Source organism: Myotis myotis, unplaced genomic scaffold (assembly GCF_014108235.1).
Source record: "Myotis myotis isolate mMyoMyo1 unplaced genomic scaffold, mMyoMyo1.p scaffold_m19_p_4, whole genome shotgun sequence".
NCBI classification, from domain to species: Eukaryota; Metazoa; Chordata; class Mammalia; order Chiroptera; family Vespertilionidae; genus Myotis; species Myotis myotis.
In genome coordinates, this window is record NW_023416346.1 from 13,274,908 (window position 1) to 13,300,328 (window position 25,421).

At 46.4% G+C, this 25,421-nt stretch overlaps 1 protein-coding gene across 6 annotated transcripts; it reads right to left on the reverse strand.

Annotated features, from left to right (window-relative positions):
- Positions 1–361: 361 nt before the first annotated feature.
- NSDHL (NAD(P) dependent steroid dehydrogenase-like) lies at positions 362–25,411 on the reverse strand. 6 transcript variants are annotated; one of them, XM_036305152.1, is made up of 10 exons: positions 25,227–25,411; positions 23,526–23,636; positions 21,636–21,773; positions 19,479–19,614; positions 13,661–13,897; positions 10,409–10,555; positions 8,491–8,619; positions 5,655–5,797; positions 3,478–3,580; positions 362–1,726 (listed from the first exon to the last, which is right to left on the reverse strand). In XM_036305152.1, the coding sequence occupies exons 4-10, from the start codon at positions 19,548–19,550 to the stop codon at positions 1,394–1,396; spliced, it is 1,164 nt and encodes a 387-aa protein (XP_036161045.1). In that variant the 5' UTR covers positions 19,551–19,614; positions 21,636–21,773; positions 23,526–23,636; positions 25,227–25,411; the 3' UTR covers positions 362–1,393. The 6 variants fall into 6 exon arrangements, with proteins under 6 accessions (XP_036161045.1, XP_036161048.1, XP_036161043.1 ...); XM_036305155.1 differs by having other exon boundaries at positions 13,739–13,897; positions 23,526–23,639; XM_036305150.1 differs by having other exon boundaries at positions 23,526–23,639.
- Between the last annotated feature and the right edge of the window lie 10 nt (positions 25,412–25,421).

Genomic DNA, 25,421 nt, shown 5'->3' on the forward strand with positions numbered 1-25,421 from the left:
AATGAAACTATGACAAGCCAATGACTGTGAACCTGACCTTTAAGCCTGAAATGCCACCTACTGGCCTCTACCTACTGACTCTTATCCATCCTTCAAGGTCCAACTCAATACTGTTCCCTCCTTCACAAAGGTGTTTTGGATGGTCTTGGCTAGAAGCCATGTCTCCTTCCTCTGAATTTACACCACCTTGTCTCCAGTGTATCATTTCCTGCCGGGTATTACACAGGATTGTATCTTAACTCCCCTATTTTTAAAGTGCCTTTGGGTAAAGACTGTCTTATTTCTGTTTATACTCCCCCTACTCTTTCGGCTTAGCAGTTTCTCCACAGGTGGGTGTCATGCTCATATTACACAAACCAAATGGCACGTGCAATGTCTTTATTCCAGCCTCCCCAACTTTGGACAAAAGGAGAAAAGAAAATAGGTCTTGAAGATTACATGTCAATTAGTCTTAGAAGAAACCAGGTTCTGTAAGCAGAACATCACCAGGAAAGAGAGAACGCTGAGTCATTATGTGTGCTAGGCCTTCTGGAAATTGGCCGGAAGGGTTCTGCGTGAGGGGTTCTATGAGTGAAGTGCCCTTTCTGCCCAAACTCCAAGCAGATAAAGGAGACTCTTTTCTGTCTGACCTTTCCCATACCACACTATCAAGCAGTCTGATGTCAGGAGATTCGCTAAACAGCTGAAAGAGCATGCCACGGGTCAGGCCACTGCTGTGTCACTAAGGACAACAGGAATCTGTTGATAAAGTGAAATGTGACCATGACAGAATGTTTTATGAAGAAAAAAACAAAACAATGCAGACAGGCACTGCAACTGGGCCTTGGAGAACTTGGAAGCATGTAAGGAGGGAAACCATGAGGGATGGAGGGGGAGGGTTACAGTTGCTTAAGCTTTTTGGAAGTGTTTGCTTGCTCTAAACTCTATTTAAAATGTACACTTGCAGTCTCACCATGTGTTTCTGTTTCTCCTCTAGGATGTTTGTAATATGTGGCTCCTTGAACAGTCTGTGGCTTCTACTCTTGTATTGGTTTGCATGGAAATGAATCTAGTTCTCCATCCTCAATTAGCAAAGGGATCGGTTCTTTGCTACAGCTTCCTTGATTATGTACAAGGACAGTGGGATGATAAGGACCCCAGGATAGAGGGGGGGATGGGAGAGAGAACACAAAACAGAAGAATACAAAGCTGAATACAAAGCTAAAAGTCCAAGTCTGATCCCGTGCTTCCACTAAGGCTTTACTTGTGGTCATGGAAAGGCCGGGTGTGCTCCTATCTAACTGGCAGGAGGTACCTGAGCTCAGAAGAAAGTCACTTGAAGGAGGTTAGTTTCTTGATCCACGAGGAGAGGTATTGGAGGCGGAATGTGGTGAGAGGGCCCAGTCTCGGAGCCTCACTTGACCCTCCGCAGGTGGTGGAAGCTCTGCACAGTTCTTTCCACAGCGTCATCCATGGTGACCAGTGGCTGGTAGCCCAAGGCCTTTTTGGCTCTCTCACAGCTGTAGTAGTGGAATGTGCCAGCCAGCGCGACCCGCATCGGAGTGAATGTGGGCTGGAGCTGGATGACAGGACTGATCACCATCACCAGGAGGGATAGCAGGAGGGCCAGGTAGTAGGCCACCCAGTAGGGAATGTGGTACTTGGGGGCTTCGTAATTGAGGCCTATCAGGATGCGGGACAGGAATGTCCAGAAGGGGATGGGTTCGTCATTGGTGATGTGGAATGCCTGAAGACAGAACAAGAAGTTAGAGACTGCTCCGCAGCTGGAGGGGTGAGCGGGCCATGCTCAGAGCTCAGCCATAGCTGTTGGCTTAGCCTAGGACCAGTGGCCACTCCTTGTTCGCCTGCTCACCCCAGCTCCTTTGCAGGGCAGCTCAAAAGTGAGGTGAATATTAAGTGCATGCAGATTGCAGCATTTCCCTGGTCCTCTAATCCACAAGTGTCAGCCGCTGGCAGACAACCTTTGGATTCGCAGCTATGGGCCCCTTTAGGAGCAGAGGGAAGGCAGTGAAAATTTCCTCTGTAAGTCAGGTTTTTCAGTGAAGTTTAGATTGCATTCGGGAAGGCACGTTTGTTAATTTCATTTGGTAACTGTGTTAAGCATGGTGACACTCATCTTCTTATCTTCAGGCACAACAAATGGGTCATATTAAGTTTCTCAAATGTGCTGTGTTTGGTCTAAACCAAGCATGCCAAACTCACGGCCCGCGGGCCACATGCGGCCCACAACGAATATTTTTGCAGCCTAGCCAATGTAACGGTATGTAAGAAACGTTTTAATAAAAATTTCACCTTAATTTTTACAATATCCTTTATACATAATTATTAATAACGAACTACAATGTTCACTAATGACTGATTACTATAATCGTGTTGCATTCATTTCCCTTAGGTGCCTTACACGCAGGCGCACCATTTCTCTCCACTAATACTAGCAGTGAATATTTTAGCAGCAGGTTGCCAAGTTAGTCTTGTACTGACTTGTTTGGTGTGTGCAACAGGAAGTATTTCGCTTTAGGGGAACAAGAAAAATAGGTTTATTTGTGTTATGCTTATTAACGTGTGCAGTTATTCAGTGTCTGGTAAGTTAATGCTCAAGAAAAATATTACTTTTTATTAAAGTATTCTATTATTTTATGTGAATGATTGCTCATTTATTTTAGCCCTTTGTATTCAGCATGTCTCTACAGAAATAAACCAACGTTTCAATGAAAATTAAAGCTTTTGTTTTTTTGCGGCCCACATAAACTTAAATCTTGTTTATTTGGCCCGTGTTAGCTTTTGAGTTTGACTTGCTTGGTCTAAACCAAAAGCCACCCTAAGAGTTATATGAGTGGGAAAATGGAACAAGTCCAAGAGAAACAAATGAAGCCCAAATAGGAGGGATACCAAGGCAGGAATGAGAGGAAAGGATGAGGGGTCAAATGTGCTCTCCCATCTCCGGGTGAGTTCACCTCCCCCACATGCCCAGCCTGCCCACTGGATGCCAGACACCAGGAGATTCAGATACATCTGCACCTCAGGTCGGGTGAGAGGCATGAGCATGGCTGGACGATGAGAGGAAAATGGAGACACTTGGAATGAGTGGGAGGAAGGGTGAATAGCACACACTCTGGCCAATGTTCACGGGACCCTGCCTGGAGTAGCCACGTCCATGGTAGGTAGTCAGGTTACGTTCATGGAGAACCAGGCCCTAAAATCAGAGTACCAGGTCCTGAATCTCTCAACCACAGTCCACACCTCTGGACTTGGGCTGCCCTGTGCGATATGGTACTGTCATGACGCCATACACCTGACCATAGGGGCTTAATCTCAAGACCACGGGATCCTAAAGCAGGTCTACCAGGATACAGAATCACGGAGGGAACGTGCCAGTGCATCCAATCACACAGAGAAGAAATCTGAAGATGGGAAAACGTTCAGGGGGAGCATGTGGTGGGCCAGCCATTTCCGAGTTGAGAGAAGCAGGTGCCTTACCTTCCCACCCAAGGCCGTGTCTTGGGAGAGGTGCTCTGCAGCCAGAATGTGTCCGTGAACCACATTCTCCACGAAGGTGAAGTCCACCAAGTTCTCCCCGTTCCTGTGGGCATACAGATGTGGTTACACTGGGCTGGGAGCACTCAGCTGCACGCTGAGACACTGCACAGGGACCTGGGGTTGCTTCCAAGTCCCAGCACTTTATTTTATTTTATTTTAATGAATCCTTACCCCAGGGTATTTTCCCGTTGATTTTTAAAGAGTAGAAGGGAGGGGGAGAGACACAGAGAGAGAAACACGGATGTATGAGAGACATATTGATTGGTTGTCTCCTGACCAGGGCCGGGGATCGAGCCTGCAATCAAGGTACATGCCCTTGACCAGAATCAAATTCGGGACCTATCAGTCCACGAGCCAACACTCTTCCACTGAGCCAAACCGGCTAGTCTCAGCATTTTAAAAGACTGCTACCTGCCTTGGCAATGCCAGTCCCTGACACCTTGACATCTGTAACAGTTAAAGATGTGCAAGGGGCCAGGGCTCCTGGGGCCCTCAGGGATACTTAAGGGCCAACTAATGTATCAGAAAGCCTGGTGCCCTGCCTGCCCCATCCCAGCGTGGCCAACATCGGTGTTGTCTGCTCTCAGCTCCACTTTGGGCAGCAGCCCTTCACTCCTTCTGGGACACTCTGGGTTAATGCCTTGCTCTGGCCTCATGTGTTTCTACCATCTCTGTGTAATCCCTCAAAGCAATAGGACAGGGCAGCCAAGTGAAAGACAGGGAGGCAAGGTAGCAAGAAAAAGACAGGAAGAAAAGGGGAAAAAGGAAGGAAGGAAGGAAAAGTAAATGTATTGGGGAAGACAGCCAGCCACACTGCCACCACCTGCTAGGCCCCGCCACCAGCACCTTGCTCAGAAAGGTATGTTAAAGCCTCCTCCTATCTTCATGGATGCAAAAAAAGCTGAGGGCCTGCTTGGCCCCTGACCGTGGGTCAGGCTTTCCCCTCTGAGCCTGTTCCCTCAATTTCCAAACAGGGACACCAATATTTTCCCAGCCTGTCAGAGAGAGTGCATCAGGTTGAATAGTGTCCTCCCCAAATTCATGCCCACTTGGAACTTGTAGATGCGTCCTTATTTGGAAATAGGGTTTTGGCAGATGTAATCAAGGTTAGGTGAGGTCATACTGGAGTAGAATGGGCTCTAAATCCAATGGCTGCTGTTCTTTTTTAAAAATATATATATTTTATTGATCTTTTACAGAGAGGAAGGGAGAGGGATAGAAAGTTAGAAACATCCACGAGAGAGAAACATTGATCAGCTTCCTCCTGCACAACCCCTACTGGGTATGTGCCTGCAACCAAGGTACATGCCCTTGACTGGAATCGAACCTGGGACCCTTCAGTCTGCAGGCCAACGCTCTATCCACTGAGCCAAACCAGTCAGGGCGTGGCTGCTGGTCTTACAACCCAAGGGAAATCTGGACAAAGACACACAGAAAAAGAAGATCATGCAAAGACGGAGTCAGAGACTGCAGTGATGCATCTATCTAAGCCAAGAAATTCCAAGGACTGCCAGCCACCACCACCAGCTGGGAGAGAGGCCTGGATGAGACTGTCCCTCAGAATCTTCTGAAGGAACCAATCCTGCCCATGGCTGGATTTCAGACTTCTGGTCTCCAGAACTGGGAGAGGATTCCTTTCTGTTGCTGTAAGCCACCCGCCCGCCCCCTCCGCACGCCCCTCACCCCCTGCCCCCGGTCTGGGTCATTTGCTATGGGAGTCTCAGCAAATGAACGTAGAGGGCAGTAGAGAAGGCCACATAAGAAGAGAACTGGCCCTAGCCAGTCTGGCTCAGTGGATAGAGCATCCGGCCTATGGACTTAAGGGTCCTGGGTTCGATCCTGGTCAAGGGAATGTACCTCAGTTGTAGGCTCAATCCCCAGCCCTGGTCTGGGCATGTGCGGGAGGCAACCAATCGATGTGTCTCTCTCACATCGATGTTTCTCTCTCTGTGTCTCTCCCTCTCTCTTTCACTCTCTCTAAAAATCAATGGAAAAATATCCTTTGGTGAGGAATAACAAAAAAAAAAAACAACAAAAAAAGAAGAGAGCTGAATGTAACTGATCTTTGTTACATGGGTTCAGGGGATCTTGCAGAAAAGCAACATTGGCCGACTTACCCAATCATGAACTTCATCTTGCCTTTTCTGGCTGCCTCAATGAGGATGGGGACCAGCTGGGGGTCCCTCGGGCCGAAAATGCCATGGGGGCGGATGGCTGTGGTTAAGAAATTCCTCTCAGGATCATTGGCACCCAGGACTTCCTGAAGGAGAGCAGAAGGAGCAGTGGATATACCGTACTGGCTAAGCAGCACCTCCCACAGGGGACAAGGGTACTGTGTACTGCCCACTGCCCGCGGCTGAAGACCTGCATCAATGAGTGGTATAATTCTGGCTACTTCTCTACCCCTCCACCCCCACCATCCAAAGTGGAAAATGCAAGAGACAGCAGGGTCAAAACCAGTGAGATCAAACAGAAAGGCCTGGGTTTGGGTTCAAGACTAAAATGCACAAATGCATTTAGGGGAAGATGAGCCTTGGCAGCCTTTTGTGGGAAAGATCCGGGGGTTCCGGTGAGCCAGTCAACCCTGAGCCTCCCACGAGGCTGCTGCCACCTAAGGGGCTCTGGCTTTAATCTCTATGTGCTGACAGCACGTTTCTGCCAGTCGTGGGCTGCCCTGGCTAGTGCTGAGCACCACCTCCCAGTAAGGGGCTCTGATGAATCCACGTGGGTCACGAAGAAGGGCCTGAGAAGGTGAAGGGTATGGGAGAAACAGGGCAGCCAGTACAGGTCAAGTCCTCAGAGCAGTGCCTAGTACCTAGTAAGCACTCAAGAGGAGACAGCCACTATTCCTGTCATCCACTGTCAGCAGGAGAGGAAAGCTACATTCTGTGTGGCTTAACGGACAAACTAGAACTTAAGGGAATAAGTACAGAGAAACAGGTTTCGCCTCAAAAGTTACACAACTTCCTGAAGGATTTGTTATGTTATTGGTAAAAATAGGGAACGTGCCAGTGCCTACCCTGACAGGGCTGCGTGCTAATGAAATGGGATGCCCTGCCAATTGTTTCTGTAAGTATGCTTGGTAAGTATCGTTATCACCTCACCGAGGATCTCTACTCTGCAGTGGCAAAATTTTTGTATATATGTGGGTGCCAGAGAGTTGACGTGACTTATTGAGTTTAGAACCATTGTAGCTGCCCAACAGTGAAGAATTGGCCTCGCATCAGATTCCCAGAGCTGTCTCTCCTCTTCCCGCCAGGCCCCTAGTCCCCATGGCAATGGGGGAAATGACTAAATAAGCCTTCCAATGCCCTCTACCAAGGCTCATCTCTGTTACTAAAAAGAAGAGAGGTGAAGGGGTCCTAAATCAACACCACATTCATTTTCTATGTTGGGAGGTCTGAACACCGACAATGAGTTACTGTGCGCCAACAACGGCTGACAGGACGCTTTAGGGCAGTGATAGCGAACCTATGACATGCGTGTCAGAGGTGACATGCGAACTCTTTTGGTTGATTTTTGTTAAATGGCATTTAAATATATAAAATAAATATCAAAAACATAAGTCTTTGTTTTACTATGGTTGCAAATATAAAAAAATTTCTACATGTGACATGGCACCAGAGTTAAATTAGGGTTTTTCAAAATGCTGACACGCTGAGCTCAAAAGGTTCACCATCACTGCTTTAGGGGGTTACTTCTGGGCGTTTTCAGGCTTTGCTTTTTCCCAATAAGCACCAAAAGTCAGTGCAAGTGACACACCAAAGGTCTGGGCCATAGCTGCGGCTTGCAGCTCCTGAGCACAAAGGGTGGGAGTCCCAGGCACCTTGGGTGAGTGCACAGGGCCCATTGGATGCTTCAGTGCTCTCTCGGTCAAGTCCAAGAAGGTGGGAGTTCTTTGAGGCTCTCTATGCTTAAGGGGCAGGGACAGGACTCCAGCTTGCAAAAGGCTAGGCCTCTACTCCCTGGAGAGGGGAGGACCTTGTGTCTCTCTGAAGATGAGTTCTCCTGGGACTTTCTGAGCTGGAGTAATAGCAAACAGGCAGCAGGCCCTCAGGTAGTGTGGGGGCACTCATACCAATTGGACAATAAACTCTGGTTTAGTGGCGGTGGTGTGCTACAAACTCCTGGGAGAGGTAAACCCCCAGCACCCCAGCTAAGGCAAGCTGTCTGTGGCTGATGAGCATTCGTGGCCTTCAGCCGAGGCTGTCCTCACGGCAGTGCCCTCCCTGGACATTAACCCTGGAACTAGCTGCTGTCAGGGTCCCCGGAGCTTGGGAGTCTGAAGGCTTGGTGCTTGTTACTCAACTCAGACTTCTGCTAAATCTGGGTTCTCACAGAAACCAGGCTGTCAAGTAGAAAAGTACTTTTCCTTAAAATAAAGCAAGATCCTTCTGCTGTTTAATTTCACAAAGTGAGGGGAACAAGAGTGCCACCAGGAAGGTGTTTCAAATGCAAACACACTCCTTGTGTGTGAAGCCCAAGTTCTGCCTGCATACTTTGGATCGCCATAAATTGCCTACTTTCTGATTTCTATAGCAACTGAGTAACCAACCCTTCATAGTGTGAGCTGGAGTGCAGGCTCTGGAGCTAAACTGCCTTGGTTCCACCACCTACCAGCTGCATGGCCTCGGGGACCTTCTGAATCTCTGGGCATCAACTGTCCTCACCTGTAATCTGGTGAAGATAATAGTACCTACCTTAGGGCGTCTTCATGACGTTGAAATGAGGCAGTTCCTGTAAAAGACTCAGAACAGTGTCTGGCCACCTTAAGCTATTTTGTTATGATTTTTTAAACTGAATTTCATCCACAAATTTTACTTCCCAAGTTAGGCACTTAGGCCTCAGAATACTAACTTCACATGTTCACAGATATTTCTCTTAGGAATCTAAGCCCTTCAGATGTTCCTGGCACTTGCTCGTCACTCACTCAACCAGCTCTCAGGTACGTACTCTCTCCTGCAAGATCTTTGTCTCCGTGTAGTAGTCAATGGGTTTCATGGCATAAGGGAAGTCCTCAGTTCCATTCTTGATGTCAACGCCCTCAAAAATGACACTAGCACTGCTGGTTAAAATGAGTTTCTGGCAGAGGAGAAAGGAAGATGAAAAAAAAAAATACAGTCAGGAACGATCCCTAATTAAACACACCAATGGTCGTGAATGAAAGAGGATCAAATGGTACCTGTTCATGACCCTTGTATGCAAGGCACTATACAAATTATTGACTGTAGTGCCTTCACTTTTCAGGCTTTCTTAAAATAATCCAAAGATCACCGTCTTTTGCAGCTACGAGGATCCCAGGCACATTATGACATTACATTCTAATATAGTAGATTTCACATTTTTTCTCTCCTATCACAACTGAGGGATAGAATAGACTTCCATTATTCATGGTATCTCACTGTGGGAATGATTCTCCATGGCGGAAGGATAGCCCACAAACTCTGAGGGAGATCTGTCTGAAGAAGACCGCTGCTGATTCTGACATAAACCTTGGCATGTCAGCACATGCAGGCACACACCCATGCCCACTTGAGAAATACTATTCAAAAGGAAGATGCTCTCTTATGAGGATCTCCAGCTCCCAGCCCATCTGGTTAAAGGAATCTCATCCAACACTGAATATCATTAGCTTGTATCATATCTTTTTTTTTTTTTAGAGTATCTTGATATATATATGTGTGTGTGTGTGTGTGTGTGTGTATGTGTGTGTGTGTATTAATTTCAGAGAGAGAGAGAGAGGGGGAGAGATAGAAATATCAATTTTGAGAGAGAATCACTGAACTGCTGACTCCGGCATGCCCCCTATTGAGGATCGAGCCCGCAACCCAGGCATGTGCCCTGACTGCTAATGGAATGTGACCTTCTGGTTCATAGGTTGATGCTCAACCACTGCGTCACAATGGCCAGGCTTGAATAATATCTTAACCACCTTTGTTCAACACTGTCCTGGAGTCCTAGGATAAGACAAACAACAAAGTATAATAATTTGAAAAGAAGAAACAAAACTATCACCATTCACAGATATGGGAAATGTGGACACAGAAAACACGATGAATAGACAGAGAATATTGAAGTTAAGGGTTCAGCAAAATTGCTGAGTACAAAATCAATACACAAAAATCAACTGTGTTCCTATACACTAGCAATTGAAAATGTGATGTAAAAGATATTTCAATAACCATAATGAGTCACATAGGGATAAATTTGACAAAAGATGTAAAAAACCACTATGAAGTATAAAACTCTACTGAAAGGCATTAAAGAGAGAGATAAAGGGAGATCACATGTATTTATGAATAGGAAGACTCAATATTGAAAGCATGTCAATTCTCTCCCAAATGACCTTAAAGTTTGATGCAATTACAATAACAATTCCAGTAGGCTTTATCAACTCAACAAGCTGATCCTAAAAAGTGTATGGATTAACCCTGGCCAGTATGGCTCAGTTGGTTGGAGCATCGTCCCGTATACCGAAAGGGGGCGGGTTTGATTCCCAATCAGGGCACATACCCAGTTTGTGGGTTTGATCCTCGGTTGGGGCATGTATGGGAGGTAACTGATGGAAGTTTCTCTCTCACATCAATGTTTTTTTTCTCTCTTTCTCCCTTCCTCTCTAAAATCAATTTTAAAAACATTAAAAAAAAACATATGGACGAGGAAAGGGCTAAGATTAACCAAGCAAATTCTGAAGAACGTGGTTGGGGGTGACTTGTCCTACCACACACTGAGATTCATCCTTAGACTCACTGAATTAAGGCAGAGCACAGTGGCCTGAGCACAGACAGAGGCCAACGGAGTGGAAGAGAGAGCCAGGGACAGACCCATGCACAGAAATGTGTGACAGCACTCACTCCAGCCTTCCCCTTACCTGAACCCCAGCCTTTTTGCAAGTTTCAATGACGTTCCTGGTGCCAATGTAATTCACTCTATAAAAGAGTTCCTTGTTGTTACTGGATGGTGGGGGTGATGCGCAGTGGAAAACTGTGCTTACACCTTTCAGAGCTGGGTACAAGTCCTGGAAAAGCAAACAAAGACAAAACAAATCACTCCCGCCTTACACAAGTAAACAGCCTCCTCACATTCCCACTCTCCAATCTGTGGAGCATAGGTGTCTTGCCCTTTTAGAATTCTACAATTAACAAAGAAATGCATTCTCATTGTAAAAGATTCAAACAGTGCAGCAGTACATGCGAAAGAAACAATGCTGTCCCTTTAATCGCCCCCTCCCCATTAACTGGTCCCTAAAGAAGCCGGAGGGACTCGGCCAGAGGCAACATCTTTGCCATGGGGTAAGGGCATGATTCAGGACACCTGAGGGTAAAACTTCTGGGGAAGATGAGCTTATAGACACAAATTATAAATCATATGAAAAAGTCCCACAACATGACAGTGTAAATGGCCAATATACAGGAGTATTCTTTTCTGTGAAACTAGACATAAAACAACAACCTTAACACATTAAGCACCTAGCCTGTTTTGTCTTCCGGATGGAAAGTATAGTGTTAAAGGGGTTGAAAACAGGTATGTTTAATTTACTGCTAAGAGGAACCAGAGCTCCCCAGAGCAATGCCTGATTGCAGATCTAGGGCAGGAAATAGATGAGATAAGCCAGCAACACCTTGCCATACTGGAAAGCGAGAAAGCTCGCCAAGACTCCTGGGGTCCTGCTAAAAGGACTAAGAGCCAATTTATAAAGGCTCCCACTGGCCAAAGAAGGGACAATTTGATCACCAGTAAAATACGAATTCCTTCTGCAAACTGGTAAATAAAGGGAAGGAGTCACACATTTAATCTGCATAAGTTACAAAGATCTGAGGTAAGAAACAAAGTAAGAATGATAGCATGTCACCATTTGGCAAAGCCTTAAATAAGTAATAAGATCTAAGAATGACCATCAATAGATGCTAACATTACCAAGACAAAGACGCCCATGATTTATGTGCCTAGATTCACTGATTATTAATATTGTGTCGCAATGCCCTCTATGTAGATACATATAGACATATGATTTTTTTTTCTGAAACCATTAGAGAGTAAGTTGCAGACATCAGATTACTTTGCCTCTAAACTCTTCACCTAGCATCTCCTAAGAACAAAGCCATTTTCCTAAATAACCAGAAAACAATGATCACATGCAGAAATGTAACAGATAGGACACTCTTGTCCAATAATTAGTCTATATCTAAATTTCCCCAATGGTCCCAATAATGTCCTTTATAGCCATTTTCATATTTGGATCTAGGATCCAATCATAGATTGATCACACATTGTATTTAGTCCTCGTACCTCTTCTAGGTCTTTGAATATGGAACAATCTCCCTATCTTATTATTTTTTTGTCTTTTGGAACACTGTCACTTTTCAAGCCAGTTATTTCAGAGTGTCCCTCAATTTGGATTAGTCTGTTTCCTCATGATTAGATTCAGGCCTAATACTTTTGGCATGTTGGCTTTGATCACTTGGTTAAGGTGATGGCTGTCAGATTCTGGCCATCAAAAAGGTCCCTCTTTCTTTGTGTAATTAACAAGTAATCTGTGGGCACTGGCTGGCGTGCCTCAGTGGTTAGAGCAGGGGGTCCTCAAACTACGGCCCGCGGGCCACATGCAAATACAAATATTGTATTTGTTCCCGTTTTGTTTTTTTACTTCAAAATAAGATATGTGCAGTGTGCATAGGAATTTGTTCATAGTTTTTTTTTAAACTATAGTCCGGCCCTCCAATGGTCTGAGGGACAGTGAACTGGCACCCTGTTTAAGAAGTTTGAGGACCCCTGGGTTAGAGCGTCGGCCTGCACACTGAAGGGTCAAGGATTCAATCCCAGTAGAGAGCACATACCGGGGTTGCAGGTTTCATCCCCGGCCCCAGTCGGGGCATATGTGGGAGGCAATTATGTTTCTCTTTCTCTATCCCCTTCCCCCTTCCTTTCCACTCTCTCTGAAAAGCAACTGAAAAAATATCCTCATGTGAAGATTAAAAACAATTTTTAAAAGTGATTCAGTGGGGTGATCATTTGAGACTGTGTGAATAGCTTCCTCCCCAGCAACCTTCTACCAACTGATTTCAGCATTCAGTGATGATCTCATTCTCACTCCCAAACAGGGAGGACATGTGATTAAGCATTGCCTAACAGTGACACCAAAAAGACTAACTGTACCAAGTGTTGGCAAGGATATGCAGCAATGGGAGTACTCCCACACTGCTGGTGGGGATGAAAAATTGATGTAGCAGCTTTGTCAAGCAGTTTGGCAAAAATCTAACAAAATCCAAAATATTAATACTTTGTTGACATGGGTAAAGCTTGAAAACATTATGTTCAGTGAAAGAAGCTAGTCATAAAAGGACAAACACTGTATAATTACACGTGTATGAAATGTCCAGAATAGGCACATCCACAGAGACGGGAGATGAGTGGCTGGGTGAGTAGGAGAGAAAATGGGAAGCTAATGTGCCTGGGGTTTTTCTTCTGGGGCGATGAAAATGTTCTGGAATTAGTAGTGATGGCCGCCCAACTTTATAAATATACTAACAACCACTGAATTGAATACTTAAAAAATAGAAAATTTATGGAATGTGAGTTATATCTGAATAAAAATTTAAACAATCCCTGGCAGCCCACTGGTATGGCTCAGTGGTTGAGCATCAACCTATGAACCAAAAGGTCATGGTTCAATTATGGTCAGGGCACATGCCCTGGTTGCAGGCTCAATCCCTAGTGTGGGACATGCAGGAGGCAGCTGATCAATGATTCTCTCTCATCATTGATGTTTCTCTCTCGCTCCCTCTCCCATCCTCTCTGAAATCAATAAAAACGTTTTTTAAAAATAGAAAAATTAAAAACCCCAGAATTGTACTTTTGGGTACACACTCTGGAGTAGCAGCTTACCAGCTACACTACAGTCCATGGTCAACTTTGTTTGTAAATAAAGTTTAATTGGCACATGGCCATGCCCATTCATGTATGTATTGCCCAGGCTGCTTTTGCACTACCACGGCAGAGTGAAGTAGTAGGGACAGAAAAGACAGTTATTTATTCTGAGGAGTAAGAATGTGGGTGTGTGTCAAATTCTTTCCTCTAACTTTAATATTTTTCAAAATAAAAATTTTTTGGAACAACAATTTGCCTGGCTTCTGAGCAGGGGAAGTCCACCGCTTTCCATTTGGGGCCGACGGGAAATAGGTAAGGCTGGTTGGCCCATTACCTGTTGGCTGCAGAGGTCCCCCAGAAAGAACTGCACCTGTGGGTTGTCAAAACCCTGCCGCATATCGAACACATTGACAGTGTAGCCTCTTGCCAGCAACTGCTCCACCATGTGCTGCCCCAGGAACCCAGAGCCTCCAATCACCGTGCACTTCTTGGCCTGTGGAGAGAGAGGGAGGGCAGGGGGCACAGATGCGGTGAGAACTGGAACCTACAAAGAGCCTGAACTCACATGTCATGAGCCACTGAGAGGGCAGGTCCATCTCTTTGTTTGAAACCCTTCTTGAACCAAGTTAGAAGCTTTATAGAATTCTGGTATTCTATCCCCGGTGGCAACCTCCTCTCCTGGGATCAGTGAGGAGGGAAGAGCGAGAGCAAATGAGACTGAGAAAGACTTTGGCTGCACTGATGACCCAATATCTGCTGTGTGTTCAGTGAAAGGCAAAGGAAGCAGCTCTGAAAGAACGTAAACGCCTTATGATCAAAACTGAACAATATGGCCCAGGTGGTATGCCTCAGTGGTTGAGCATTGACTCATGAACCAGGTAGTAGCAGTTCGATTCCTGGTCAGGGCACATGCCTGGGTTGCGGGCTCAATCTCCAGTGGGGGTCCTGCAGGTGGCAGCCTATCCATGATTCTCTCTCATCCTTGATGTTTCTATCCTTTTTTCCTTCCCCCTTCCTCTCTGAAATCAATAAAAAAATGTTAAAAAACACACACACATAAAACACTGGACAATATGAAAAAAACCCAAAAGTGACATCTTTTGCTTCTGGTAGCTGATTTCTGGGCACTTATAAGGCAAAACAAACAACAAAAACAAAACATGCTCCCACTCAACATCAGAGTGCACTTAAAACATGAGAAAGAGGAGAGCCCAGGCTTCATACTTGTAAAAGAAAGTCAGGCCCTTTTTCTCCCTGATCCTATCGGGCTGAGCTGGGTGGCACTGGGCTCACTGTCTAACCACTTCTCGCCTTAGTATGTCCAAGACTGTTACAATCCAATGGCATTTGCTGGTGGGGGTTCCGTGAAGATGGGTGATCTGTTAGCCAGGCCTAGGGCTTTGCTTTCCTTTCTCTGAGCTCTGAGGTTAATGAATCCGGGATAGCTCTAGTATTTTTTTTTAAATATATTTTTATTGATTTCAGAGAGGAAGGGAAAGGGAGAGAGATAGAAACATAAATGATGAGAGAGAATCATTGATCGGCTGCCTCCTGCATGCCTTGCACTGGGGATCAAGCCCACAACCCAGGCATGTGCCCCGCCTGGGAATTGAACTGTGACCTCTTGGTTCATAGGTTGATGCTCAACCAGGGAGCCACCACGGTCGGGCAAAAGAGCTCTATTTAATCTTTACATCTCAGCTCCTGCAACATGGACACTTTCTTAGCTAAATTCCAACTCTGGTAAATAATGGAAGGACAGAGTACGACGTGTAAGCACTTAAATATTCTCACTCCATGGAGTCAATGCAAAATTGTGGCTGCTGCATGTTTATTATGCTGGCTACAAGCGTCCCCAAAGGAGGACCTGTGATATCCTTCCTCTCTCTCAGGTCTTTCTAAAACCAAATCTGGGCTTCCTTAAGATGACAAACCCCCATTTTCCCTAAACTAATGTATAATAAATCAAAGTGGGGTCTAGAAAGTAAAAATCTTAAAGAAATTCTGTTCCTGATTAAGTACAAACAAGCAAACTCACCTACTTATTCCTTACATACCTATACAACTGAGATGCAGGAAACTCCAGGGGTGCCAGGGCCCCTTCTATAGACCCACCCCTGCCACCCTGGTGTCCCATTAGGAATGACATTTTTATTGGGGTCCACTGGGCATCTGCAGACGGTTCTGGAGCTTTGGCATCATTTGTCCAGGTCTCACTATGCCACTCCCACCAAATGATCTTTTCAACTCAGTCTTGCCTACACTGTTTTGATTACTCCCACATACATGTAATCATATCATGCTCAATAACTTGCACCTTGACTGAAATTTCTAAGATATTCCCAGGGCGTAGGCAAATTAAACACTAATCCCATTCAGTCCTGTTTTTGGCAATCCTCTCTCGTCCCCTCCTCCCAAGTTCAGTTTTTGTTTTTTTTTTCAAATAACTCTGACCCTCCCCACTTCTCTAATTGATTTCTCTAGGTTTCTGCAAAGTCTGCCTGGGTCTAAAGCGGGGCTGATGTCTTTCATCACACTATAATGCCACGCAGTTAGAGATCAGGTGAAATAACCCCTCTTCATGGCCATGAGAAACGATGCAGGGGAAGTGGGCACAATGGACAAGGAACATGTATTAGAAGGAAGAATAAAACTCCAGACTGGAAACAGGTAACGAAACTCAAGAATGGGTTACTGAGGGGAGTTATAAAATCAACATCTTAGAGAGTATTTTTTTCTGATTCACTGTGATATATATTCTCAAACATTCTTAAAAAACGTAAGCAAATCCAGGTACATATCTTTTAAATTTACAAAAAGAAAGGTTAAATGTAATAAGGCAAACCAAGAAGGGACCCATTTTATATATATATACCATATTTTCTTTACTCATTTGTCTATTGATGGACACTTAGTTTGCTTCCATATCTCAGCTATTATAGATAACTAGGGGCCCGGTGCACGAAATTCGTGCACTGTGTGTGTGTGGGGGGGGGGGGGGGTGGGGGGGGAGTGTCCCTCAGCCCAGCCTGCCCCCTCTCACATACTGGGAGCCCTCAGGCGTTGACCCCCATCACCCTCCAATCGCAGGATCGGCCCCTTGCCCAGGCTTGACGCCTCTGTCAGAGGCGTCAGGCCTGGGCAGAGGACCCTCATTTCCCCCCATCACTGGTTCTGCCCCCAACCCAGGCCTGATGCCTCTGGCCCAGGCGTCAGGCCTGGGCAGGGGACCCCCAGACCCCTCTGATTGCTGGCTCTGCCCCTTGCCCAGGCCTGATGCTTCGGCCAGAGGCGTAGACCCCCATCACCCTCCGATCACCTGATCGGCCCCTTGCCCAGGCCTGATGCCTCCGCCAGAGGTGTCAGGCTTGGACAGGGGACCCCCATCTCCCCCCGATCACTGGCTCTGGCCCCCGCCCAGGCCTGAGGCCTCTGGCCCAGGAATCATGCCTGGGCAGGGGACCCCCATCTCCCTCTGTTCACTTGCTCCACCCCCCGCCCAAGCCTGACGCCTCTGACCCAGGCTTCAGGCCTGGGCAAGGGGACCATCATATCCCCCCAATCCCCGGCTCCGCCCCCCACCCAGGCCTGATGCCTCTGGCCCAGGCATCAGGCCTGGGCAGGGGACCCCCAGCCCCCCGCCCACGCCTGATGCCTCGGCCAGAGGAGTTGACCCTCATCACCCTCCGATCACCAATCACCGGATCAGCCCCTTGACCAGGCCTGAGGCCTCCGGCAGAGGTGTCAGGCCTGGGCAGGGGACCCCCAGCTCCCCGCGGTTGCAGGCTCCGCCCCTGCCCAGGCTTAACGCCTCTGGCCTAGGCGTCCGGCCCGGGCAGTGGGGACCCGCAGTGGCAGTGGCCCCGCGATCGTGGGCTTCGCTTTAGGCCCAGGCAAGGGACCCCTAGCTCCTGGGACTGCCAGCTTCGACCGTGCCCAGCTCCCATCGCTGGCTCCACCCCTACTTCCTGCTATCACTGGCCAGGGCGGAAAAGGCACCTGATTCTCCGATCATGGCTGGGGGGCAGGGCAAAGGCGGCCCTGGGGCCGCCTTTGCCCTGCCCCCCAGCTCTTAGCTCCCCCCTGGGTTTCCGATCACTGTCAGTGGCAGGGGGCTTCTTCCTGCTTTCCCTTTCGCCTCCCTGCATTGTGCCTACATATGCAAATTAACCACCATCTTGTTGGCAGCTAACTGCCAATCTTAGTTGGCAGTTAACTGCCAATCTTAGTTGGCAGTTAACTGCCAATCTTAGTTGGCAGTTAACTGCCAATCTTAGTTGGCAGTTAACTGCCAATCTTAGTTGGCAGTTAACTGCCAATCTTAGTTGGCAGTTAACTGCCAATCTTAGTTGGCAGTTAACTGCCAATCTTAGTTGGCAGTTAACTGCCAATCTTAGTTGGCAGTTAATTTGCATATAGCCCTGATTAGCCAATGAAAAGGGTAGCATCGTACGCCAATTACCATTTTTCTCTTTTATTAGTGTAGATACTGGCTACAGCATAGGGAATACAGTCAACAACATTGCAATACTTGCGCATGGTGCCAGATGGGCACTTATTGGGGTGATCCCCCCACAAGTCATATAAATGTCCAATAACCATGCTGTAGACCCACAACCAACAGAATATTGTATGTCAATTGTAATTGAAAAAAAATATATAAAAGTGCCCAATATTTATCTGTCCATCTATATATCTATATCTATCTACTGCTTCCAACTACTTAAGTATAAATTTCATATTTCAAAAGATATTCCTAACCTAAAGTTATCTAGTTCAGGATCACAAGTGATTTAAGGATTTCCAATTTGTATTTCAAAAACAAAACTCTTGCTCTAGAGAGAGTGTTAATAGGAAAGGAATTCATCTAGACAAGCTATTTTAATTGCAGTATGATCTTGAGATAAGAGAATGTCTAGGCCAGCCGTGGGCAAACTACGGCCCGTGGGCCGGATCTGGCCCGTTTGAAATGAATAAAACTAAAAAAAAAAAAAGACCATACCCTTTTATGTAATGATGTTTACTTTGAATTTATATTAGTTCACACAAACACTCCATCCATGCATTTGTTCCGGCCCTCTGGTCCAGTTTAAGAACCCATTGTGGCCCTCGAGTCAAAAAGTGTGCCCACTCCTGGTCTAGGCCAATGGGTTCCTTCCAACCTTTTGTTTTCCTGTTTTTTAGAGATGTCTCACACAGAACGTATAAATAAGTTCAGATGAAAGTGTTCTTTTGATCTTAGTAGTTTAAATGTATTGGAACAACCTTTGATAGAACCATTGGAATCTAGGCTTTTTTTTTTTTGGTTGCTGAGTATCAGTAAAATCCTAATTTATTCAAATGAGGAAGTCCAGCTGGCACGTGACTCTTCTAGTTCATCTGAACACAGAATCTCAGATGAACCTTAAACTCCAGGGGCGCAGAGGAGGCTTCACTCTGAGCTCGACCCCCCAACCAGGGGGATGCGGTGGCTCAGGGGAATTCTCCTTTATTAACATTTGATATAAACACATTTTAGTTTGGCATGATTACCTTTCTGAAGCATCAGCATTCATTAAAAGTGAATGGAAAAATCTCTGAGAGGCCTTGCTATTGCCCCTGTTGCCCCTGAGGAAGGCCTCTGCCATTCTACCCAGAAGCCTAGTCTAGCCTGCTGGGCCCACATGAAGGCAAACTGAGGCACCCAGCTGACAGCCAGCAGTTCCTGCCAGGCATGTGAGGCCACCTGGAACATACACCTTAGGAAGTTCCTATGACTGCAGCTTTGGGAGTGAGCCCAGGGGAGACCAGCCATGGACTCCCCGCTAGGCCCAGCCCAAACCATAGAATCGTGAACAAAGAAATGGGTGTTGTTTTAAACCACTATGTTCTGACACTGGTACACAGCAGTAGCTGGTACCTTAAATAAAGATATCTATCTTATCTAGAAAAACAATATTCAACATTAATTGATTTAATAAATGTACCAAATGTAATGTTTAACCCACAGCTAATTATCAATGGCTTACTGGTATGTATGTGCTTGACTTTGCCCTTATCTGGTTTGGGCTAACCTATTTTGTGCCAGTACTCACTTTTGGAATGTCTTCTGTCAAATGTGTCCCTGTAACCTGGTCTTTCTTTGGTTCGCCAACTGCTTGTTCCATTTCAGCTCCAAATATGGTCCTGTTTGTGATGAAGCCTTCTTTTCTTTTTTTTTTTTTAAATATGCTTTTATTGATTTCAGAGAGGAAGGGAGAGGGAAAGAGAGAGAGAAACATAAATGATGAGAGAGAATCATCGATTGGCTGCCTCCTGCGTGCCCCCTACTGGGGATTGAGCTCACAACCAGGGCATGTATCCTGACCAGGAATGCAACTGTGACCTTCTGGTTCTTAGGTCAACGTGCAGCCACCGAGCTATGCCTGCCAGGCAGAAATGTCTGTTGTTTTAAGCCCCACAGTATGTGGTCATTTGTTACAGCAGGAAATCCACACAAGTATTCTTCACAGTCCTGCAATTCAAATAGCACAGTTGCCAATTCCATAGCCCACCTTCCCTACTAGGAAAGCAAGAAGTCTTAAAGCTGTCTCCCCTCCATCTCTAGGGGGGATCTTAGAGGGAAAAGAAGAAACTCATCCTGCTCACATGGATCCACACCATTCAAACAAGTCTCATGCGATGCTTAGCAAACCAGCCTCTTGTGAAAACAAGAACAAAATCAAATCTATGTTGTATCAAATTATATACAAATTATTTTAAAGTGTATAAATACTATGAGCCAGGTAAGAACTTTGGTGATACTTTAGTTGTCTCTACGGGCTGGGGTACCCAAGACTATCCTGGGGAATGAGCCAGGTCCCACTGACAACCCATCCCCCTTAATCTCCTAATTGCTAATATGCTCAGGTTAAAATGAACACCAAGAATAGGTCTGATTGAATAGACATTTTTCTGAAAAAGACATTTCATTGCAGATGGCCAACGAGCACATGAAAAGATGGTCAACATCACTAACCATTAAGGAAATGCCAATCAAAACCACAATGAGATACTACCTCACACCCAGTGGGATGGCTATTATAAAAACAAACAAACAAACCCAAAACAGAAAATAACATGCTGATGAGAATGTGAAAAAAATGGAATCCTTGTGCACTATTGGTGGGAATATAAAATGGTGCCGCTGCTATGGTAAACAGTATGGAGGTTCCTCGAAAAGTTAAAAACGGAATTTTCATATTATCCAGGAATTCCACCTCTGTGTATATGCCCAAAAGAATTGAAATCAGGATCTCAAAGAGATGAGCCCTCCTAAGCTTTACTGCAGCATTATTCACAATAGCCAAGATGGAAAATAACCTAAATATCATCGACAGATAAATGAAGAAAATGTGCTATATATATAAAATGACATACTACTCAGCCTTAGAACGAAGGTAATTCTGTAATATGTGATAGCTTGGGTGAACTTTGAGGACATTATGCTAAGTGAATAAGCCAGTCACAGAAAGACAAGTACTGCACAATTTTACTTATCTAAGGTATCTAAAATAGTCAAATGCAACAACAACAAAATAGTCAAATTCATAGAATCAAAGAGTTACCAGGGGCTAGGGGAGGAGGAAATGGGGAGTTGCTAATCAGTGGGCAGAAAGTCTCAGTTAAGCAAGAGCAATAAGTTCTAGCAATTCGCTGAACAGCATTGTACCCATAGCCAACAATATTGTAGTGTACACTTACATATTTGTTAAGAGGATAGATCTCATGTTCAGTATTCTTTCCACAATAACATAAACTTCAAAAAAGGAGACATTCTGACATTCAGAAAGTAGAATGTTGGGTGCCAGGGGCTGGGGGAGGAGGGAATTGGGGAGCGACTGCTTAGTAGATATAATAGAGTTTCAGTTCTACAAGATGAAAAGAATTCTGGGAGATGGAATGTAGTGATGGCTGCACAACAATGTGAATCTACTAAATGCCACTGAACTGTTCACTTGAGAATGGTGAAAATGGTAAATTTTCAGTTCTACTTTACTGCACATTCACTCAGAACAGTTCTGAATGGGAAAATAAGTCCCCAAAGAGCAACGTGTGAGAGGCTGATTGTTAAAATTCACAAATCAGAAGCCTGAAGTCTTTCTCCTTTAACATGGCAGATCTCTGAATACATTAAAAACCAGTATATGTGTGCTCTTCTACACACTGGGACAAAGTGTTAGGCTGCAAAGAATCTAGGAAAAGAGAGCTACCTTCTATTGGTGAAGTCCAAGTGCTTCACTCAACTTCTGGGCAAGAGGAGGAGGGCTGCTGACAGGATCCAATGAAGAGAGGAGTGAGTGAAGCCTATTTTCTCCTTTCTGCTGGGACAAGTTCCACACGGCTGAGTCCTGGAGAGAAAAGGAAGGGATAGTCTGTCCATGTCAAACCAGACAGAGAAAGATGAATATTCCTTGTCCTTTCACAGGCCTGAGGTATCTGTATGTTTCTGTCAGTCATCCATCTCTCTGCTTATCTATTTACTTTTAGGACACAGAAAGGCCCTGGCTTTGAATATACGGTGGCCACTAGAAAAGCCAACAGCATGCCTGTGAGCTTTAGCATATGTGGTCTCCTCTCTGCTCCATGGTGAGTTCCTCCTCATCCTTCAAGGCCTAGCTCAACTGTCACCGCTGTGAAACCCTGTCTCCCTCCCTAAGAAAGGTTAGCAGCTTCCTTAGCACCATTCTATCACTTTGCACACTGGTTTATACCTTTCCTCCTCATCGGTCTTGGCCCACTAGGCTGTGAGCCCCTGGAGGTCCAGCAAAGAGCCTGGAATGGAGTCTGGGTTGATCTGCGCTGCTGTGGCTGGTCTAAGAGACTTCACCTGTAGGGAAGCCAATCTCTCCTGCTGACCCCGGAGCTACGGTGGGGCCCAAACAAGCCCCAGGGATAAAAGGGAGCTGCAGCTTGTAAAAGAGCACCCAGGTGTGTCAGCTCACTTGTTCCTACATTCTCTCCCTCACAAGACACCACATGCTGGCCACTGCTAAGCAGAACCTGCATAAGAAGGAGCCCACCACCTAGTGTGAGAGACAGACCTAGGAGAGTATTGCCGAAGTGCCTTTGAGCTCTGCCGAGGATAACCCCAGAGCAGGAAGCCTAATCCAGAAGGCAATCCCTGAGCTGAGCTCTCAAGGCCGGAAGGAGTGAGTCAAGTGGACCGGGTGGGTGTCCTAAAAGACATTCCATGGCTCAGGGTGAGAATGATGAGGTGATGGCACAGAGCCAGAATGCTGTGGCAATTATGACAAATGTCATGGTGAGTGTGAAGCAAGATTGGGAGCAAAGTCCTGGCTGGGTGACTCAGTTGGTTGGAGCATCATCCTGTACACCAAAAAGGTTGTGGGTTCAATCCCCAGTCGGGGAGCATATGGAAGGCAACTGCACGATCTCTCTCTCTCTGTCCCTCCCTTCCCCTCTCTCTAAAAACAAACAAACAAAAAGCAACAACAAGACAAAGCACATCCTTGACTTAGGATTGTAAAAGATAATAAAAAGATTGGGAGCAAAATGGAGAGCATGCAAGGTTAAGAAGTTACTTGAGGAAATGGGGTAGCCCTTGGAAGTTGTAAGCCGGGGTGAGTGTTAAGATCAAAAAGATCACTCTGGCTGCAGTATGGAGAAGGGATTTTAGCCAAGTCTAAGGCTCCAGGCATGCTAGGTAGGTGGAATGACAAGAGCAAATCAGAGAAAAGAACTAATATTGCCTGAAAACCTGTATCCAGTTAGGGAGACAGTACTGGTCTCATTCAACAGAGGACAAACTGAGGCTCAGAGAGGTCAAGCGACTTGCCTAAAGTCACACAGCTGGTGCACAGTCAAGACAGAACGTGTAGTTGTTTCTTGTCAGTCTGCCACCTACAGACTGACTGGGAAGTAGGGTGTGGAGGGACACGAAATAAGAAAGACTAGCAGGGGCAAAACTGGGCAGGAGGCTCAGATGCTAGGCTGAGTCTGGACTTTACTCTGTACCCAGGGGAACCACTGAAGGTGTAAAAGTATGGGGGTGACCTGACCAGAGCTGTTCACTGGGAAGATTAACCTGATAGAACCGGGTAGACTAAACAGGTAAGAAGCAGGAAACGGGGATTACTCACCAGTTTTTCAATCAAGATTTATTGAGCACCTAGTATGTGTCCCCTCTCACTGTTGCAGGTACTGGTGTGGTGGTAGTGAACAAAGGTTCCTGCCTTCAAAGAGCTAACCTTCTGCTGGATGGGCAATAAAGACAAAATAAATAAGTAAAAGGTACCATAGGTTAGAAGGTGATAAGCACTGTGGGGAAAAAAGTAGAGCAAGATGTGGGGCTTGGGTGTGCTGGGGCTTCAGGGCTAAATAAGGAGCTTAGGGTTGCTCACTGAGACGGTAATAGTGAAGCAAAGTCTGGGGGGTGGGGGGAGAAGTGGACCAAGCAGGCAGAAGTGACTGTTGTAGCAAAAGTTCTAAGGTAGGGGTGTGCCTGTGCTTTTGAGGCCCAATAAGGAAGCCAGTGTCCCAGGGCTGAGGGGGCTGGGGAAAGGAGGGGGTGTGTCATGCCAGGCCTTGCAGACCAAGGTGAGAACTTGGACTTAGACTAGTTGGGAGGCTGATGCTGAAGGCCCACATTGGGAGTGGAGCAGCAGAGGTGGAAAAGAAAAAAAGAAATAAATGGCACTTAAGGGTGGAACTGAGAAGCTGGTTAATTTGAAGGGAACAGAAAAAAAAAGGAATCATATGTAACCTGACCAAAAGGTCTGGACCCAGTTCATGTTCAAAGCGGAAGAGGGCAAAGGACAGGTGTGTAAACATTCTCACTTAAGGAATGCTAATAAACCTCAGGCCTTTCTCAGTCTGAAAAACTTTTGCTCTGGGCCCTGCCTCCCTAAATACTGCCCCAATGTCCAGAGGGGAAGCAGGTAAGGGCTCAAAGCTAAGTGGAGCCCTAGAGCTCTTAACCCAGGGCTGGTTGAGGAGGGTGGACCCCGCACTTGCAGCTCCTCCGCTACAGCTCCCTTTGCATACACCCGCCCCCTTATACACCTCCAAGCATGCCTCACACTTCTGAAATTCCTCTGCGACTTGACTCAGGAGAATGTCTCCCCTGGAATGCTCCTCCCTATCTGCCTTCAAGTGTCTGGGTGGCAAAAAGAGTGTATTGTGATGCCCTCTCCCTCTCATGCTCGCTCATATCTCCTTCATTCCCAAGTCCGTTCCCAGGCTCCCAACCACCTTCCTGGGCTGCTTTAGCCAGGGAAGTGATTCTCACTTGGAACCTGGTCTGGGTGTGTGTGTGTGTGAAGCGGGGGGGCGGGGGGGGGGGATACTCTCAAGAGAACACCTTCAAAGAAAGCCTCAACTGAATTCAGCTTCTAAGCCCCAGTCGTTCGAACCTGTGCGACAATGCTCGGCAGTCCCTTCCCTTCTTTGGGTCTCCTCGTGAATAACCTGCACTCCAACACATAAGGTGTGAGGCCCTCTGACCCCAATTCAGCCTTAGGCAGTGGTTCTCAATCTCCTGGCCCTTTAAATACAGTTCCTCATGTTGTGACCCAACCATAAAATTATTTTCGTTGCTACTTCATAACTGTCATGTTGCTACTGTTATGAATCGTCATGTAAATATCTGATATGCAGGATGGTCTTAGGCGAACCCTGTGAAAGGGTCGTTCGACCGCCAAAGGGGTCGCGACCCACAGGTTGAGAACCGCTGGTTAGGCCAGACTATAAAGCCCGGACCTGGACCGCCGCACCCAGCCTCTTGCCTTCCCGCCCAGTCGCCAACACAAGGCAGCCTCCAAGGGAGAGGTCGTGACCCTTACCCGTCCGTAAACGTCCCCCTTGAAAGTTCCAGCACGGCTGCAGCCGGCACCTACAGAGCTGCGGTCGCTGGCCGCCACCCTTTTCTTGCAGCCCGCAAAGAACAGGCGGAGGCTCCTTTAAGACCGGGACCTGCTCGGCTAGGCCCGGGCTCCCCCAATATACGCACGAGGCGTGGCCCTGCCCAATGAGGTCAG

Bases quoted from the DNA above. Each gene is read 5' to 3' on its own strand.
- NSDHL (XM_036305154.1), bottom strand. From the start codon at position 19,550: ATGGAACAAGCAGTTGGCGAACCAAAGAAAGACCAGGTTACAGGGACA. The intron at 10,556-13,660 runs GCAAATTGTTGT...TTGCTTTTCCAG, and splicing joins TTCCCCTGCTCAGAAGCCAG to GACTTGTACCCAGCTCTGAA. The intron at 5,798-8,490 runs GTACGTACCTGA...GCTCTCCTTCAG, and splicing joins CAAAGATCTTGCAGGAGAGA to GAAGTCCTGGGTGCCAATGA.